The sequence below is a fragment of the Enoplosus armatus genome, chromosome 22 (assembly GCF_043641665.1).
Source record: "Enoplosus armatus isolate fEnoArm2 chromosome 22, fEnoArm2.hap1, whole genome shotgun sequence".
Taxonomy (NCBI): domain Eukaryota; kingdom Metazoa; phylum Chordata; class Actinopteri; order Centrarchiformes; family Enoplosidae; genus Enoplosus; species Enoplosus armatus.
In genome coordinates, this window is record NC_092201.1 from 12813673 (window position 1) to 12831577 (window position 17905).

A 17905-nucleotide genomic window follows, 5' to 3' on the forward strand; every position below is an offset into this window, starting at 1 on the left:
CTTAAAACACAACTTATTTGATGTAGTTTTACCTTCAACCAATACCAAGTTACCGTTGTAGTAACAGTTGTGGTTTAGTTGTATTTATAGTTATATGCAGTGAAAATACTCCACACACTAAGAATTTTTATTGGGACATAATATTTTGATTGACAGGTGGTGGGTTAGGGTGAAATATATCAGGTTTAATATAGCCAGCTGATGTAAGAAACTTAATCCTTTTACCACCTCGCTGATTTGATCCAGTTTGCATTCAAAGAAATTCGAGTAGCTGCAGAACACATCTTTAAACGTCATGTGGTACTTTCCCTCAGCTCTCAAATTGAAAAATAACTAACTACATCCTGGTTCATGGACCCTGGCCTCATTTCTCATTTTCCCATTGATCAACTTGGTCCTCTTTTAACCAGCAAGGCATTGTCTGGTTCACCTGTGTTTGCCAAAAGTAAGCATCCCTATTTGTTCACAATACAGCACTTTATAATATTTTACCCATTATGTGTGAGGTGGTGACACTGATATTAACGAGCTGTTATCTTTTATTCCTGGTGGGAAACACGCGGTTGAAAGAAATAAGGAATAAAAGAACAGGCTCAAGTTTCAAACCCTCCTTTAGCAGTTGTTGATGTTGAGTCTTCCAGACTGTGTTTGTGCATCCATCCTGACCGCTTTCTAATCAAGATTTCTGTTTCTCACACACGCACTCACAATTTCCCACAGGATCAGAGGGATTGTTGTTATACCATAAAATAGATTTCTTCAACTCTAAATTCAACATGATAAGCAGGATATGCTTTGAATTTACCTGTCTTGCATGATCATGTCTATGTTTCTGCTCTGTTTCTGTTTTATTACCATTAAGTTAAATGTTTAACCTGATTTTTTTCTTTATATTTGTAGTTTCCTGGTTTTCTTTCCAGTGTGCATGTGTGAGTGTGCACATGTATGAGTGGATTGTTCAGATCACACACACACACACACACACACACACACATCTGTGTGCTGTGTGTGTGCAGGCATGCATGGACACTGCATATATAAGCTGGGGAGTTTGTGCAGTCCCTACTAGTTACTCCTGGTTTCAGGCAGCATGACCTCCCAGCGATGGATGCTGGCAGTCTGCTTTTCACTGGCCTCAGGTACCATGCAATCTTTCATTTCAGCATTTGAATGTGAATTAATTGTTTTAAGCGAGTGAGGTACTTGTACTTAACTTGAGTATTTAAATTTCAAGGTAATTTCAAGCTTAAAAAATAGGATGCACTGTTTTAGATTAAACTACACAGCAGTGTATAGAAGAGCTTAAATACCATAACCAACTACAACACTAACATGCTACTTACATATTCAAGCATTCCAATAATATCATTTGTTAATTAGTATAACACTGACAGGAGCTATTTTTCTGAGTTCATTTACTTTTGATTCGTTACAGTAAATTTAACTAACAATCCTTACATGATATTTTCAATGCCTTCATCACTGATGTGCATTATCTGTGCGTCACATATCTATGTTTTTTATAATCAATTACTGTATCTGGTATAATGCGAACATGCCATATCCAAAGTTTTTGTATTATTATTAATCATTTTTAATGATTAGTAATGTTTACTTTCACCTTGACACTGTATTTCTCTCCTAGTTTTAGGGACAAGTGAATCTGTCACAACAGCAGAAACTCAGAAATGTGAGTATGAGTCAATCAATATTGTATCTTGATCTTTTGAAATAATGGCTGATCATGTGGTTTATAAAATGGTCCTCTTGAAAATTGTATGTGCTGCGCTTAAAAAAAAGAGTGAATTGACAAAAGCAATTAAAAGTTATTCGATTTCATTATTGAGTTCTGAATTGATTATTGAAAGGATAATATTGTTGAATACACCTTTGGCAAGAAAAACTAAAACAGATTACGTTGTGACAGTGACATTTTAAACCGTAAATCCAACATGACAAAATTATTTCATTGATTTATTGCTTCATTATTGAATCCAGCATTGCAGTCTTGCATTAATCAGTAAATCGACCTTTGTTGTGATCAGACACTTGCAAGACATTCGGCAGTGGGGTCGTCCAGCCTTTCAGTGGTTCAAGTTTCTATGTGCGGTCCAACTGCCCGTTCACCTTCACCCGCTTCACCCACAACCGGGTGGAATGCGATATCACCACACGGCGAGGAGACAGCGGGCTGCTGGTCCAAGTCGAGATCATCATCAACAAAATCAGGACTGCAGTTCTGCAGAACGGAAGCATCCTGGTGGAGAAGAAAAGGTTTGGCCCCAACCCTCACCCACCTTGATACTGTTTTATTACAGGGAAACTGCAACCACCCAGAAAATCAAACTCATGACTCATGCAAAGTTTGATCTCATCACACACCCTTTGTTCAAAATGTCAAAAAAAACACAATATACAGCCACACCAACTACAGTAAGAGTGCAGCAGGTGAGTGTTTTGCCCAAAGGCACTTAATATCAGTCACTCTAATGGCATTCAGCCAGGTGGTTGACATTTTAATGCATTCTTAATGTCTTCAATGTTATAATTATTAGCTTTGACTCCAGGGCACAGTGTTATTGATAATGGTCTCTCCAGTTGAGTTGAATGAAAATTTACAGACTACTATTATATGTCCATAGACTGTATCAAAGAAGTGGACGTAGCCACTGTGGCGTCACCCATTGATTTGTTGACTACTGTTTTGAAGCCTGGAGTTTGGCATTTTGTCCTTCGCCATCTTGGTTTGTTGGAAAGAGGGGTGACCATATTTTGGTGAGAGGGTGAAGCTGGGGATTTGAGAACCCTAAGACAATATGCACGCCCACCTACACCGGCAAGCTGACTGCACCTGGCTCCTGACTACATAATGCAAAGTAGCTGCTGACAGAGTTAGCTTGTAAATGTACTTACTGGAAAAAATGAACAGCTGACTCCTAGAGTGTCTTTTAGTGCAACCGAACACCGCTAGCAACCTGTCAATCACAATGTAGCCCCGCCCTAAAGCATACCATGCTTTATTGTCTATTTTACTCTAAATGGGACCATCATTTACGAAATGATCATGCTGCATTGAAGAAGACTTGAAACCAGCGATTGAGACCATAAACTTATTAGGAACATTTTTTACTGAGATAATAAATCAAGTGAGAAGTTGATGAAGTTCATTTCCTCATAGACTTCTATACTATCGGACTTCTTTTTGTAACCAGTGGAGTCGCCCTCTCCTGGCCATTAGGAGGAATGCAGATTTAAGGAACAGTCAAAAGTAAAAAGAAAGACCTAATTTACTTCAGGTGGTGCTCTTAATTTTGTCTGACAAAGGGAAATGTATATAAAAACAACAAGGTTTGCTATTTGCATTGTTTTGTGAAAATGAGACCTGAATATCTTTCTGATAAATGTTAAAAACTGTTTATTACATTTTTATTTTATTTGTTGACAGTGTTTCCCTTCCATATGACCACACCTACCAGCATATTTTTCAGTACGGCATCTACACTAAACTGAGGAGCTTGCTGCTTCCTCTGTCTGTCACCTGGCACAATGTACCAGGAGGAATAGACACTCTGTGGGTGAGAGGACGCATAAACACAGGCACACAAATACATATGCATATGCATCATCCTAAATTAATTTGAACAGTCACAGCTAGTTTGGTAGAGCAGAGCACTAACCACACCCACCTAACAACTTGTTGTTAAGGTGGAGCTGGAGCAGGAGCTGAGCGCCGACATGACTGGACTGTGTGGGAAACACAACATCCCAGGTATGATAATTAAATGACTGGAAATAATAGCAGGGTTTTTGTGGTATAGCAGTAGTGATATTAATAGCATTGTGGTTAATACAGGTTATAAAATGAGTTTTATATGTAACTGGTGAGGTTTGGTAAACTGTATGTCAGCTTAAATTTATAAATTCAAGTTTAGATGTTATGTTTCAGAATTAAGTGTAGAAATAATGCAAAGTGGGCCTAATTGTTCCTGAAAGTTAATTGAAGAATTCCAGTTTTTCTAGTCTTGCTGATTATAGGGATGCACACATTTTGTGAACGCAAACTTTGACATTTGTTTGCACACAGTTTTCTCTGAAGACTCTCTGAACACAATCTTTTTAATGAAATTAGGGAACAGGCAGCAGTTGATCACGGAGAGCGTGTTTGCTGAGGACACGTGTCAAACCCGAGATCCTGTCTCCACTTTGAATCCAGTAAGTTTACTGTTGCAAAGACTGAAAACACAGCTGAGTGGATGTTGTGATGGTACTGGATTCTGGTCTACTGCTGGTACTGCTGCTCTGTGTTTTTGTCACTCACTGATCTCTTTTAAAAGATACAGAAAAACACAAGGTATGAATTAATTGATGCTACTGGCTCTTTAGTTACAAAATATTGACTTTATAATAAAATGTACATATGTTTTTTTAAATATTGAGCCTGAGTCTTTTTATTAATTCAAATTTTTGTGAGTTAATCCATTCAACTGTAACATAAAATGAAGGTAAACACACCTCGGTTTTAACAGCCACACTCACACGAAACAACATGTCCTAGTTCCTGATGTTCAGACGGCTTCTGATGATATCTGATGATATTTGTAGGTATGCAGACAGTTCTTTTCCTACACCTTTGATTGTCTGAAAGCCACAACGCCTCATTATATCCAACTCTGTGATGAGAACGTGTACAGCTACGAAACAAGAAAATACATCTACTGTGCTTTCTTCAAAGAAGTTGCCCAAAAGTGTGGAAACAACAGCTATGTCTGGAAAACATGGAGATCTGTAACCACATGTGGTGGGTGCTCTTTCAATCTAGATCTTAAAGATCTCAAATTTATGTTTGGACTCTTATTTGATCGACTTGATTTGATGGACACTGATTTGACGTGATTGTCTGTTTCTGTGGGTGAACGCAGAGGAACCGAGATGTCCAGGAGACCTGGTTTATGTAGAACAAGGTCCGGCCTTTGTTCCCAGCTGCTCCAACCCGGACCCCAGATTCTCCAACCAGGACCTCACCAGCTCCTGTGTCTGCCCAAAGGGTATCTGACTGTATGATGTAGCTCTTCACTTACCTGACTCGTTGTGTAATTGCTTGTTTAGCCTACAATAAAAGGTTGACTAATTTGTGTTGTAGGTAGGGTGCTTAATGATCGCGCAGATGGCTTCCACTGTGTGAGTGTGTCCGACTGCCCCTGTGTGTTTGGTGGCATAAGCTACTCAACCGGAGACGTACGCAGCTCCAAGTGTCAGTCATGGTAGGTTCTGATACTTATGGAATATCCATGAATTGCTAAAATAAACCAGTTTGAAGTTTTCAATTTCATTTTTTTTTTCAGCTTTTGTGATAGTGGAAAATGGCGATGCTCTGAAAACATCTGCTCTGCCAGATGTCTCATTGAAGGGCAGTTTGTGACATCGTATGATGGCAAACAATATGTCCTCCCTGGTAAATGTGTATATTTGGCCTCACAGGTGAATTTTCCCCACTACCCCGACATTTAACATTAACCCACGCTGTCTTTTCATGATACTAACTGCTCTTTTAAAATCCTTTTTAAGGGGCCCGACTGGTCAATAATAATTGAGTTTTCTGAAAAGACACCCACTCTGAAAAGAGTCCGCTTTCTTCAGTATTTTCAGGTACAAGCAGTCTTTGAGGGTTGAATTTAAAACAATATGATCTACCAAACAAATGTCAAGCAAGAGTAATGTTCAGCCACTGAATGTCCTTTTTTGCATTTGCAGGAAACATTTTCATTATATGTATTCTCACACAACATGGTTAAATTCAAAGAGGAGGAGATTACTGAACTTCATCAGACTGGTAAAAAAAAATGGGAAGAATTGTTGAAAATGAATATGTAATATGTCTGGTAGCCTTCTAATCCATCCATAATGGCTTGGTTGCTAACCTACCAACCTCTCACCTGTCACCTGTCAGAGCACGTTCTGGTTTTCTGGCAGTCCTCCATGTATGTCCAGGTTCGCACATCCTCTGGTTTGAAGATCCAAGTCCAGATGTTTCCAGAAATCCAGCTGTACATCACCCCACCCAAAAACCACAGTGGCGCGATCACAGGTCTATGAACAAGCCAAAATACAGTATATTGTATATACATTCCCTTTGGGATTCACCTTCATTATGACTTTTTAGTTTTTTTCATCTCAAGAACAAAACAAATACAAAAACTAAATTCAAAAATGCTTCCTATATCCTAATCAGAGTCCGTCTGTCTTTCAGGTCTTTGTGGCAACAGCAACAATGACACCACAGACGACTTCACCACCAGCAGCGGGATCATCGAGAACTCAGTTCAACCTTTTGCGGTGTCCTGGAGTGCGAGTCATTGTGTACCGATCATCAGCCCCTGCACCAACACAGACAATGGTAGCAATTCATGATATACTGTAAATGTGCTTGTAAAATGTAAAGAAAACAAACAAACCATTGCTTTTAAATTCATACACAATATTTTGTTTGTCTTCCTGAATCCTTTATAACGGGGAAGTTATTTCAAAAAATAGACACTAAAAATAGACAATAAACACTGGAATATGCTCACTACTTTGCTGGATTCTCTGGGATGTGTTACAAGACTTCAACTACTAGGAAGAATACTTCTCCAATGGTTTTGCAAACATATTTCATTATCTCAACATGGATTTTTGCAGAAATATTTGCTGATGAAAAGTGCTCGGTGTTGAATGACCCAACTGGGTTATTTGCTAAGTGCCATGGTCATATCCCAACCGACTACTACTACACGGTAACAAGTAACTTTTTTTTCAGGCAACTAACTGCCATTGACGTATCAGTGACAACATCCTGTTAATATGAAAAGTGATTACTATTTCCAGGCTTGCATCCAAAGAACATGTAACTGTGGCAGCAGTCTGCAGCAGTGCTTGTGTGTTGCTCTGGGCAACTATGCCAAAGCCTGCGCCAGTCTGGGCGTTTCAGTCAGTAACTGGAGGGAAGCTACCGACTGCAGTGAGTTCAGCTTTGACAAATATACAACATATCCTGTCTGCATCCTCCCACTGTATTGTAAAAGAGTAATGTTCAAAATATCAACTGGTCCATGTTAGTATGTGGTATATTTAATGTTGATCACAATGTTTGTGTCCCAGCTCTGAAATGTCAGAAGAACCAAGAATTCTCCTACAACATGCAAGCCTGCAACCACACATGCCATTCCCTGTCTGGCCCTGACCCTCGCTGTGGACTGGACGATATGCCTGAGGAGGGCTGTGGCTGTCCAGAGGGAACTCACCTGAACCAAGGAAACATCTGTACCCCAAAGGCAGAGTGCGTTTGTCAGCACTCTAATGGTACAACGCCACCAGGGCCTGTTGTTATTGACGGACAAAAGTGGTGAGCTGATCGTCTGCAAATTTACAGCCATTTAAAATACATATACCATTTTTCATTTTACCTCTATTAAGCTATTAGCCACTGTCTGTCCTGACCAAGTCTCCCCAGTGCTACTACAGTGTGCTCAGTTGTGTACATTTACTTCAGCAAAGTTGTGTCTATTGCAGCCTCTGTGAGAACGGAGAACTGCGCTGTTCTAAGGATTGTGGTAAATATTTATTCTTCTATCACAATCATGTGAAAATCACACTCATCCTTAGTTATCTTTGCTCCATTGTTTCAACTTCATTTGTTAATAGTGGAAATTCACCCAGAATGTTGGTCCCACTTTCAAATAAATCCTTCTATTTTCTGCAACAACAAAAAAAGAAAAGAAAAGAAATTGTGTCTGAAATATAATTATATGTGTTATGTTTTTAATGATTGTTTGCCCCAGGATGCAGAAATGGGAGGGTTTGTGTTCATTGCTCAGAGTATCCAGTTAACACGGCTCAGAAAACCTGTGACAGTCTCACCAAGCCAATGGTAGGTCAACAGATGATATGTCTGTATACATGACTTGTCATTATTCCTGTATTTTTATTCATTTTTCATTTGAAAGCAGTAGCTGACTAACTGCCTGGTAAGATTAATAATATAGGCTATTTATTATTTCATTATCACGGTTTCTTTTATTGTGATGGGTCAAATGTATGCTTGAGCTAAAAGATTTTCTGTTGGTATGATGATTTCCAGGCCACCAGTCAGACCTGTGAGAGTGGCTGTTACTGCCCACATGACCAGTATGAGGATCACCGTGGAAACTGTGTTTCTCTGGACAACTGCACCTGTGTGTACAGCGGCAAAGTATTCAGTGCGGGACAATTTGTCAAAACCAACTGCAAAACATGGTAACAGCCGCACCGGTGCTGCTTTCCTACTTGTTCATTCAGAAAGTCTTATTCCACCAAAAAGCTAATGAGGGCGTGATGAAGAAGTTCACATCACTCTATCTTACAGTACCTGTGGTCAAGGTCAGTGGCACTGCAAAGATGAGCCTTGTCCTGGGAAGTGTCAAGTTTACGGAAACGGCCACTACCAGACCTTTGACTCCAAATGGTATCGCTTTGATGGACACTGTCAGTACACGCTTATAGAGGTGAGACCTAACATGAACGTGGGGAACGAAATCCGCTGTAGGCTGTATTTTTGTTTGCCATATTTTTTAATACTGATCTTTTTACTTCAGGATGACTGTGGAAACGGGAACGGCACTTTCTCTGTCCGAGCGGAGAGTGTACCCTGCTGTGATGAGGCGCTCACCTGCTCTCGCTCTATCATCCTCGACCTGCAGGTGGATGGCTGTTTCTGTGATTCCCATTTTACTTCACTAAGACCCACTAAGAGCTATTGTCCACTTGTTTATTATATATCTTCATTATCTTGTCCAGTCCTTCATTTACTTCTTTACACCCAATATTTGCACACATTTCATCAGCTCCATCTTTTGCTCAATAAGTTTGAGCTGAATTTTATGGCAGATAAATGGTCATGAACCAGTAAAAGTCTGGTAACTTGTTCATCAACAATTAAAAATATTCATAAACCCTGAGTTGTGTCTGTGCTGTCCTAAAAGGGCGCAGTCACCCTGACCCTGAGCGACATGAAGGTGACCAGACGCCTCCATGGTGGCTGGATTGTGCAGGAAGATTCACTTTACTCCACACACACTGTAGGACTCTACATCATAATCTCAGTGCCGAGCAGAGGGATAACTCTCATTTGGGACAAACACACCCGAGTCACCATAGAGCTGCACGCCAACTGGAGGGTGAGTGATGAGGATTTATTTTAATAGCACTTGTCACATGACTACACACTTTGTTCCTCAATGTAAATAAAAAGATATTAGAGACTGCTGAACATGAGGTTAAAATTTAAATTTGAAACATTTTACTTTTGTGTAGGATTTGAAAATGTCTAGTGTCAGAAAAGACACTAACATTATATTTAAGCACTGACCATCTTTGACTTTTTTTTAACACATTTAAAATTGACTTTTTAACCCTCTCTCCTGCAGAACCAAGTATGTGGCCTCTGTGGGAATTTTGACTCCAATGAGATGAATGACCTGCAAATGAGTGGCTCAGCAGGTAAGTTGGTTTTCTTTTGTTCTATGAAGCAGTAATACTTCTGTCATATTGGTCAAAATACCAAACACCAAAAAATCTGTTTTTAGCGGTGTCCAGCCCCCTGGCATTTGGCAATAGCTGGAAAGTCGCCACGCCTCCTTGCTCTGATGTGACCACTGAGATATTTCCATGCGAACGCAACTCCTACTGCTCAGCCTGGGCCCAGCGGCGCTGCATGATCCTTAGAGGAGACACATTCAAAGATTGCCATTTAAAAGTATGTATTTTACATACTTAGCATGCCACTAACAACACCAGGGTCAAGGGTTGGATTCCTGCACAGGTCTTTAATTGCTACACATTTGGGAAGCAGGGTGGCATACAAAGTAAGGAGACAGTCTTGAATGGACTCCAAAGCTATTGCAATATAATAAAGTATTAGTATAATAAGTATTTACAGTAATATACCTTCACAGAGAGCCCTTAAAAGTGATGATAAAAGTTCCATCCTGGATGTTCTACAATCTCCAGGTGGATCCAGAGCCCTACTACTTTGCCTGTGTGCAGGAGTCCTGCTCCTGTGAGTTTGAAGGGAAGTTCCTGGGCTTCTGCACAGCTGTGGCAGCCTACGCAGAGGCATGCAGTGACTGGGATGTGTGTGTAAAATGGAGAACACCTGATCTGTGTCGTAAGTTACCCCCCCCCCCATCTTTTTTCAGATTGAGGGCAGGGAGGTAACAGTGATGGGACATTTTAGAATAACTTCTAATATAATCATAGATTAGATGGTCACTTTTTCAGAGGGCTTTGCTAAGAATGCCAAAGATGTATCATTCATCAGTTTACTTTGTTGAGTTGAATAATATGGCACATACAGACAATTTAAAAGTAAATATCCATGTTTCATTTCACTGCTTAGTATTTCACATACTCTATACACTTCACATTATGTTTTGTCAATATTTAAGTATCTCTTTGTCATTATGCAGAGGACTGACACTATGTAAGACACTTTAGTAAAGCAATCAATCAATCAATCAGCCAACAATGATGAAAAGTGTGTTAATTGTCACAGAAAGTTGACAAAACATAAACTATAAGTCAGTCTGTAATAATTTAACCTGTGATCATTTAAACCATAGCGGTCTACTGTGACTACTACAACGAGCAGGGCCAGTGTAGCTGGCACTATGAAGCCTGTGGTGAGATGCTAACCTGCAGCGAAGGCAAATACTTCCCTCACAAGCTGGAAGGTAACCAGTCTTTCTCAGTTGTATTCAAATATAACAGCTAACCTTACTTTTTAATCAACAGTTGAATCTGGAAAGTGATAAATAATGCCTAAATGTTACTTTATATTTAATTCTGGCAGTATTGCAAACAAACCTGGCCATAGAAAAAACAATTTCACTCATAATTTACATTTTTATTGAATGCTTTTTCTAGTCAGGGCCTTGGCCTAATAAATGCTTACAAAATCCATAGAGCCCATATAAAAAGTGTGTTTATTCTTGGAAAAGGCTGCTACCCCAGATGTTCAAAGGAGGAACCATACTATGATGAAAATACTGGTGGATGCACCAAATTGAGAAACTGCACCTGTTATTCTAATGACACTATCATTCAGCCTGGGGAATTAGTGCTGATACAGTCTATTGAGTGGTAAGTTGGGCCATTCTTAATATATACATACTGTAAAAAGACTAAATATGTACATTTTCAGGGGAACCATAACATGAAAACTTGTGCACTTTTAATTAGTTACAATCAGTTACATTCATTACATTAACAACCGGACATTTCTTACTCTCTTATATCATCCTTATTAGCCGCTGTGAAAATGGAAAAATTCTGTGTCGTAAGTATGATTTATATTCATGTACCACTCCATTTACTTCTTCGTGTGTCTATTACACAAAAATATGAAATAGGTTTTGTGGCAATTAGCTTTTTAAATGTTTTAGATTACAGTATATGTGCCTTCATAGTACCTGTTTTCAAAAAACCAGACCTCAATTACCACCACTATTCCAACAGCACCTCCACCCACAACTAGGCCTACCACCACTCCTACATCAAATACTCCCACTACAACTGCCTCAACTACCACTGAAACAACTGTGCTTTACACGACCACAACACCAACAACTACAACTGCCGCAACTACCACTGAAACAACTGTGCTTTACACGACCACAACACCAACAACTACAACTGCCTCAACTACACCTGAAACAACTGCGCTTTACACTACCACAACACCAACAACTACAACTGCCGCAACTACCACTGAAACAACTGTGCTTTATACGACCACAACACCAACAACTACAACTGCCGCAACTACCACTGAAACGACTGTGCTTTACTCGACCACAACACCAGCAACTACAACTTCCGCAACTACCACTGAAACAACTGTGCTTTACACTACCACAACACCAACAACTACAACTGCCGCAACTACACCTGAAACATGGTCAACAACGGCCCCCACCACCTCTACACCAACAAATACAACTGCCGCAACTACTGCTGAAACAACTATGCTTTCCACTACTACGACCACCACCTCTACACCAACAACTACAACTGCTGCAACTACCGCTGAAACTTGGTCAACAAAGCCCCCCATCACCTCTACACCAATGACGACCATTACCAATGTCTCAACTACTCCTGGAAATTGGTCAACTGTGCTTTCCACCACCTCAAAACCAACAGCTACAACTACCTCAACTACCACTGTAACCTTAGTAACCCCTTCAGACGCTCCCAACACAACAGCAATCACTACTAGCTCACCCACCACATCATCTACAAGTAGAATGAGTACTACTCCTTTAATGACAACAGCTGCCTCAACACTGCTTACAGCGATAACAAATGGCACCGAATCTACCACACTACAGACGACCGCAACAGAGTTACCCACATCTGAGTCTCCTAGCACCACGTCATACACAACTCCGAGTGCTTCAACATGGACAACAGAATCAGAGCCCACAGAGACAGTTATGTCAACTGATACCTTCACAACTCAACCAACAACAACATATAGAGAGACAACAGCAACAACAACCACCTTTGCAACCAATGCCACACCTGCTGAAACGTCAGGTCCAACTAAAGTTACCATCACAGAAGCTTCCACTGGCACATTTACCTCTTCTACACATCCGACCACTCAACCTACTACCACCTCCTCCGAAATAACGTCTCATGGGGTGACGTCTAATTCTACAATGATGCCACCAACGGCGTATACCACCGAGGTGTCCACAAGTGAAGGATTTACCAATGCAACATCTACCACTGAACTGACAACCCATGAAGAATCAGGCACAACCATGACAACGATAGAAAAAACATACCACACTTCAGTAGCCACCACCCCAACAGAGACTGCATTCACAACTGTCAGTGTGGAGTCAACAACTGAAGTTGAAACGGGAACGCCACCACTCTCGTCAACACCATACACCACCACTCAGAGTGCGTGCCATATATTTGTTCTGCATATTGCTAAATGATTACATTTTATTTAGCCTAGCAGTCAACTCCTTAAAATTCCTAAACAATGTTTTTGTCTTTTCTATGTTCGCCGTCTTCTGCTGTTTTGTTTATCAAATCATCAGTCTGTGAGTGTAGAGACCTGAAGAGGAAAAAAAGCTGGGACTGCGGTGAGACGTGGACAGAGGACTGCTTCCATAAGACCTGTACAAATGGGGTGATAGAGTTGACTCAAGTGGTTTGTCCAGAGCCTACAATTCCTGTGTGCCCCAGACAACAGTTAACCAAAGTGTCGGATGGATGCTGTGAAACATGGAAGTGTGACTGTAAGTGTATCCTTTTCTGTCTCTGACACCGCTCTTGTTAGCCCGTCCTCTAAAATCACCTCCTCATCCTTTCCATACTGTCCTTAGGTCGCTGTGAGCTATACGGGGACCCCCACTACATCTCTTTCCAAGGTGTAACCTTTGATTTCCTGGACGCATGCACCTACATCCTGGTGGAGGAGCGGTCACCACTTCATCATCTGACCATTGCTGTGAACAACTTTGACTGTGGGCCGGGCTTCGAAGGCTCCTGCGTTAAAGGCATCATCCTGAAATATCAGAACAATATAGCTACACTCAGTATCAATCCACAATTGTTTACAGTACAGGTATGACACAATACAACTTTCTAAGTATTTAAGGCTGCTATATTCTATTGAAAGAATGACACATTGATATTTGATACTGATCTAATCTGCCCTAGGCCACTCTGAACAATGTGACCATAGAGCCGCCATATGAGGAGGATGGGTGGAGGTTTGAGACCACGGTGTACATAGTGTCAATCTACCTCCCAGAGATCCGCTCGTATGTCTCCCTCAGTCCGTCTTATACCCTGGTGGTCAGTCTGGCCATGGAGCACTTCCTCAACAACACCCAAGGACAATGTGGTGAGTAATAGATTGAAAGTGTAGAGTGTATAACCATTTTAGCAGTGCGTGTTAGTCTGTGTAGAGTGGACTTTCAGGTAATGCAAAAAAAACCTTGAACTTATTAGCTTTATCTCGTCTCTCAACTCTCATGTCGGCTGCTTTGCTGAGTTCGCTTGTGGACCATGATGGTGCCAGCCATGGCTTCAAAGATCCTAATGCATAGCTAGCAATGGGTGTTTATGTCAATTAAAACATATATGTGTGTACCGCACATCTTTTCTGAAGCCCACCCCTTCATCTCCTCTCCAGGTGTGTGTGGTGTTGGATCATGTATCCGTAAAGGAGGGCAGATCGAGGACGACAGCTGCTGTGAGAAGACGGCCTATGACTGGGTGTATGCCGACCCACTGAAGCCAGCCTGTGTCTCTGCGCCAAGGGACGTACCTTGTCACCATGACCCCACTCCAGCACCCACGAACTCACCCACTATCACCACCTCCTGCCCCACGAGCCAACTATGTGAGCTGCTACTCCACCCGTAAGCTCCACACACACACACACACACACACACACACACACACACACACACACACCTTGTGAGGGAATTATGGTAGAATTAGTGTGTTTGTTAAACACTTAGTAGCAACCACCCAGAGTCACCCCATACACCCTAGCCACCTGGTAGTGACCTAGTAACCACATGGAATACTTAAACTAGTTTTCTTCACGCCAGCTTTTCTATATTGTTTCTTTTCATTTTGATGGTGTATAACCATGGCTGTCTGTCTCTCTGTGTATGTTGTATATTAGTACATGTTTTAACTCTTGATTAAATTTCAAATCTATTCTGTTTCCCCAGAGTCTTCTTAAATTGCAGCAGGTATGTGAATCTGGTCATTAAAAAGAAGAACTGTGAGTTTGATTCATGCAGGGGTGGCCCTTGCTCGTCATTAGAGCAAGCTGCTGAGGAATGCAAGAAGGCTGGTTTCTGCATTAACTGGAGAACACTGACAAATGGAAGCTGTGGTATGTACCTTTTATACTTTTGCTTATACTCTGTAAAGCAAAGCCAGTCAGACCAGGGACAAATGATTGTTTTCATGTATTTGCACACTTTTCTGCGTTTTATGGAATTGACTTGTAATGATGTTTTGGTTAAAAATGGTAATGATAAATTCCTCCTTAAACCGATACTTACGTTGATAACTTCAGTGTCCTTGTTAATGTTTCAGATGTGCCATGTCCAAAAGGATTGGTTTACAGAGAATGTCATAACAAGCTGGATGACCTCTGCTACGGAGGGTTTGTAAAGTTTACTTATACCAAATAACATCCTCACATTTGTTGTGACATTTTAAATCCAAAATGTTTCCCCTGTCAAGATTTTCACCATTTCTATTTCTCCTCTGGCTGTACAGAGTGCATTATCCAGGAGCCTCCCTCGAGAAGAGCAGTTCAGGCTGTTTTTGTCCCAGCGGCCAGTTCAAGGCTGGAAATCACTCAAACATCTGTGTGTCTGACTGTCCCTGTGAGTAACATGGCCTACTGTAGAAACACCTAGAGAAGCTTTGTTTGAAATCTGGAAATTTGGAGACATCCATTTCAACATGTCACCATAAATAGTTAATGTTAATGTCTGTTTCCTCATCCATCAGATTGTAAAGGACCGCTTGGTGAGCCCAGACTGGTAATTATCTTGTCTCATCAATGAGAAAATAGTAATACATTTAAAATTCTACATTTAAAAAGTATTTCTGTACATGTCTTCCAGCCTGGTGAGGTGTGGAAGTCCGACTGTTACCTGTGTACATGTAACAACCAGACTCGGACAGAAGAGTGTGTTCTAAAACCTCCTGAGCCAGCTCCTACCTGTGGCCCCAATGCTGTATTGGTAAACACCTCTTGCTGTGGTGAATTGACTTGTGGTAAGCACTGGCACTTAATAATATTTTAAAATGATGGTTTACTATCTCAGAGACTCCTTTTGTCACATGAATTCTAATACAGATTAGGTGCTTATTACTGAATGTGTTATTTTTCAGTCGAGAAGACTTGCAGTCATCGTGAAAAAACGTACAAGGTAAATTGTGTCTAATCTCATAACAATTTCCTCTCCCGCAGAGGAAAGTAGCATTTTGGATTGAAATGAATCATTGCGCTGTAAAGTGTCTAGTCATCATATCTGTCTTTGTGTGTGTAGGTGGGAGACAGGTGGAAGGATGTCGACCTTCCCTGCGTGTCATTCCATTGCAGCAAAGAGGGTATTCAGACTGAGACTACAGTCTGTCCCACAGAAAACTGTCAGGAGGTACCACACACCCTGTGGAACATCTTTATTTCTAAAGAATTATTGCTAAAGAATTGTTTTATCATGAAAATATATCGTAAGTACTTCATAGAGCTTTTATTAAAATTACAAATTGGAACAGAGAAACTTTTTTCATTCACATTTATTGGGTGTGGAAAGGAAGCATTTTTTCCTACAGGGGGTACATTATGCTGATACACTGGATTAGCCATAGTTAAATGTTTAAAGTGGAACAACACAAATTTGACCTTGAGCTGTTGTGGTTTATTTACCAGGAGGACAGAATTTGGGACGACCAACATTGCTGCTTTACATGTAAGTTAAGTCAAAATCAATAAAATGTTGAAGTCATTTACAACTGCTGACTTTGTCACATTGACTTTCTTTCAGTTTGTAGAATTTTGACATTGCAGTTCAATGTAACCATCGAAAGTTAAATAATGTGGGACTCTTCTGCATTCAAGATTCAATCACTTCCTCCCATATTCATTTCCCCTGACTCCAGGTAACCAGAGCTGTGCTCCGAAGGTGACCAGCATCAGGGTTTCCACAGACAACTGTAACACCACCATGCAGATACCTGTGTGTCAGGGCCAATGTGTGTCTGAGCCCAGGTGAGAAGAAATATACTGATCAATAGCAATAGTTAAGACACAGCCACTTAACACATTTTGAGGTTTTTAGTGTTCAAACTGACCTTCAGTCCTGTGTGAATTTTAGAGACTTTCCTGAATTTTAACTCCTCCTCCTCCTCCACCCGTTCCCACTCTCTCCTCCTCCCCTCCTGTGCCTCGGCTCACTGCAACAGGGTCGTGTTACGTGGTGACATGCAGGTGGAGCACAAGCACAGATGCTGTCAGGAGCGGAGCTCCGAGAAGAGATCAGTGACCCTGCAGTGCTTGGACCTCACTACCAAACACTTCACTTACCAGCATATCACCGACTGTGAGTGCAGATCCTGTGGCATCCTGCGCTGAAAAGTACTCTGGCAGCACAGGCCTGAGCCAAGCATAAACAATTTTGTAATGTATCCATTAGATTTCCAAATCAAAATCAAATGTATTCAAATTTAATAGATTATTAATCAGAATCAGAATCAGGTTTTTTGCCTTAAGTAGGTTTTCACATACAAGGAATTTGCCTTGGTATTTTGGTGCATAACAATAAACATAGTAAGAGAAAAGACAAAAAACTAAACTTAACCAAAATGTATTTTAAATTAAACATGTAAAATGTATCTGTTTTTTTAAATGAAAAGAGCTCTACAGTGTTTATAACAAGGAGGATGTAATGTGCAAAAACATCAACATCTTTTTGTTCTTTATTTAAAGCAATTACTGAATCTAATTTCTGTCAAATAAAGTGGACAATTTACTAATCACCAAAGCTTGAAGTATGTATCTTCTATCGCTGCAGTATTAAGCCCTCCTTTTCATCCTCAAGCAAGTATATACCAGCAGCCACACTGCTCTGGCTTTGATCACTCCCATTTTCAGAAGTTAAAGGTTTGTTTCATGCAAATTACAAAAAAACAGCTTCCTAACCATGTAATGCCAAGTGTATCATATTTGATACATGAGTTTTTGAGACCTCTACATCATCAGTGTGAAAAACCTGATGTATACAATAGACACATGCAGTGCACCAGAAGAAATTGAAGCCCAGGCCCCTGC

At 40.6% G+C, this 17905-nt stretch overlaps 1 protein-coding gene across 1 annotated transcript; it reads left to right on the plus strand.

The window, feature by feature from the left end:
- The first annotated feature begins 1090 nt into the window (after positions 1-1090).
- Positions 1091-16068, plus strand: LOC139305411 (mucin-6). Its single transcript, XM_070929380.1, has 39 exons — positions 1091-1139; positions 1646-1690; positions 2046-2274; positions 3446-3575; positions 3706-3769; positions 4130-4212; positions 4603-4798; positions 4920-5045; positions 5141-5261; positions 5343-5478; positions 5566-5646; positions 5752-5830; positions 5948-6085; positions 6248-6394; positions 6679-6773; positions 6865-6997; positions 7138-7381; positions 7549-7589; positions 7818-7906; positions 8117-8271; positions 8381-8519; positions 8610-8714; positions 8997-9191; positions 9441-9513; positions 9600-9769; positions 10024-10180; positions 10635-10745; positions 11013-11154; positions 12217-12239; positions 13131-13331; positions 13419-13660; positions 13756-13942; positions 14234-14462; positions 14784-14950; positions 15157-15226; positions 15343-15452; positions 15580-15611; positions 15696-15849; positions 16046-16068. The coding sequence occupies exons 1-39, from the start codon at positions 1091-1093 to the stop codon at positions 16066-16068; spliced, it is 4911 nt and encodes a 1636-aa protein (XP_070785481.1).
- Positions 16069-17905: the final 1837 nt, after the last annotated feature.

What these genes read in the sequence shown, in the direction of transcription:
- LOC139305411 (XM_070929380.1), top strand. Translation starts at nt 1,091, where the DNA reads ATGACCTCCCAGCGATGGATGCTGGCAGTCTGCTTTTCACTGGCCTCA. An exon ending in CTGCTTTTCACTGGCCTCAG is followed by an intron (nt 1,140 to 1,645) that starts GTACCATGCAAT and finishes TTTCTCTCCTAG; the next exon opens with TTTTAGGGACAAGTGAATCT. An exon ending in CTGATACAGTCTATTGAGTG is followed by an intron (nt 11,155 to 12,216) that starts GTAAGTTGGGCC and finishes CAAAACCAACAG; the next exon opens with CTACAACTACCTCAACTACC.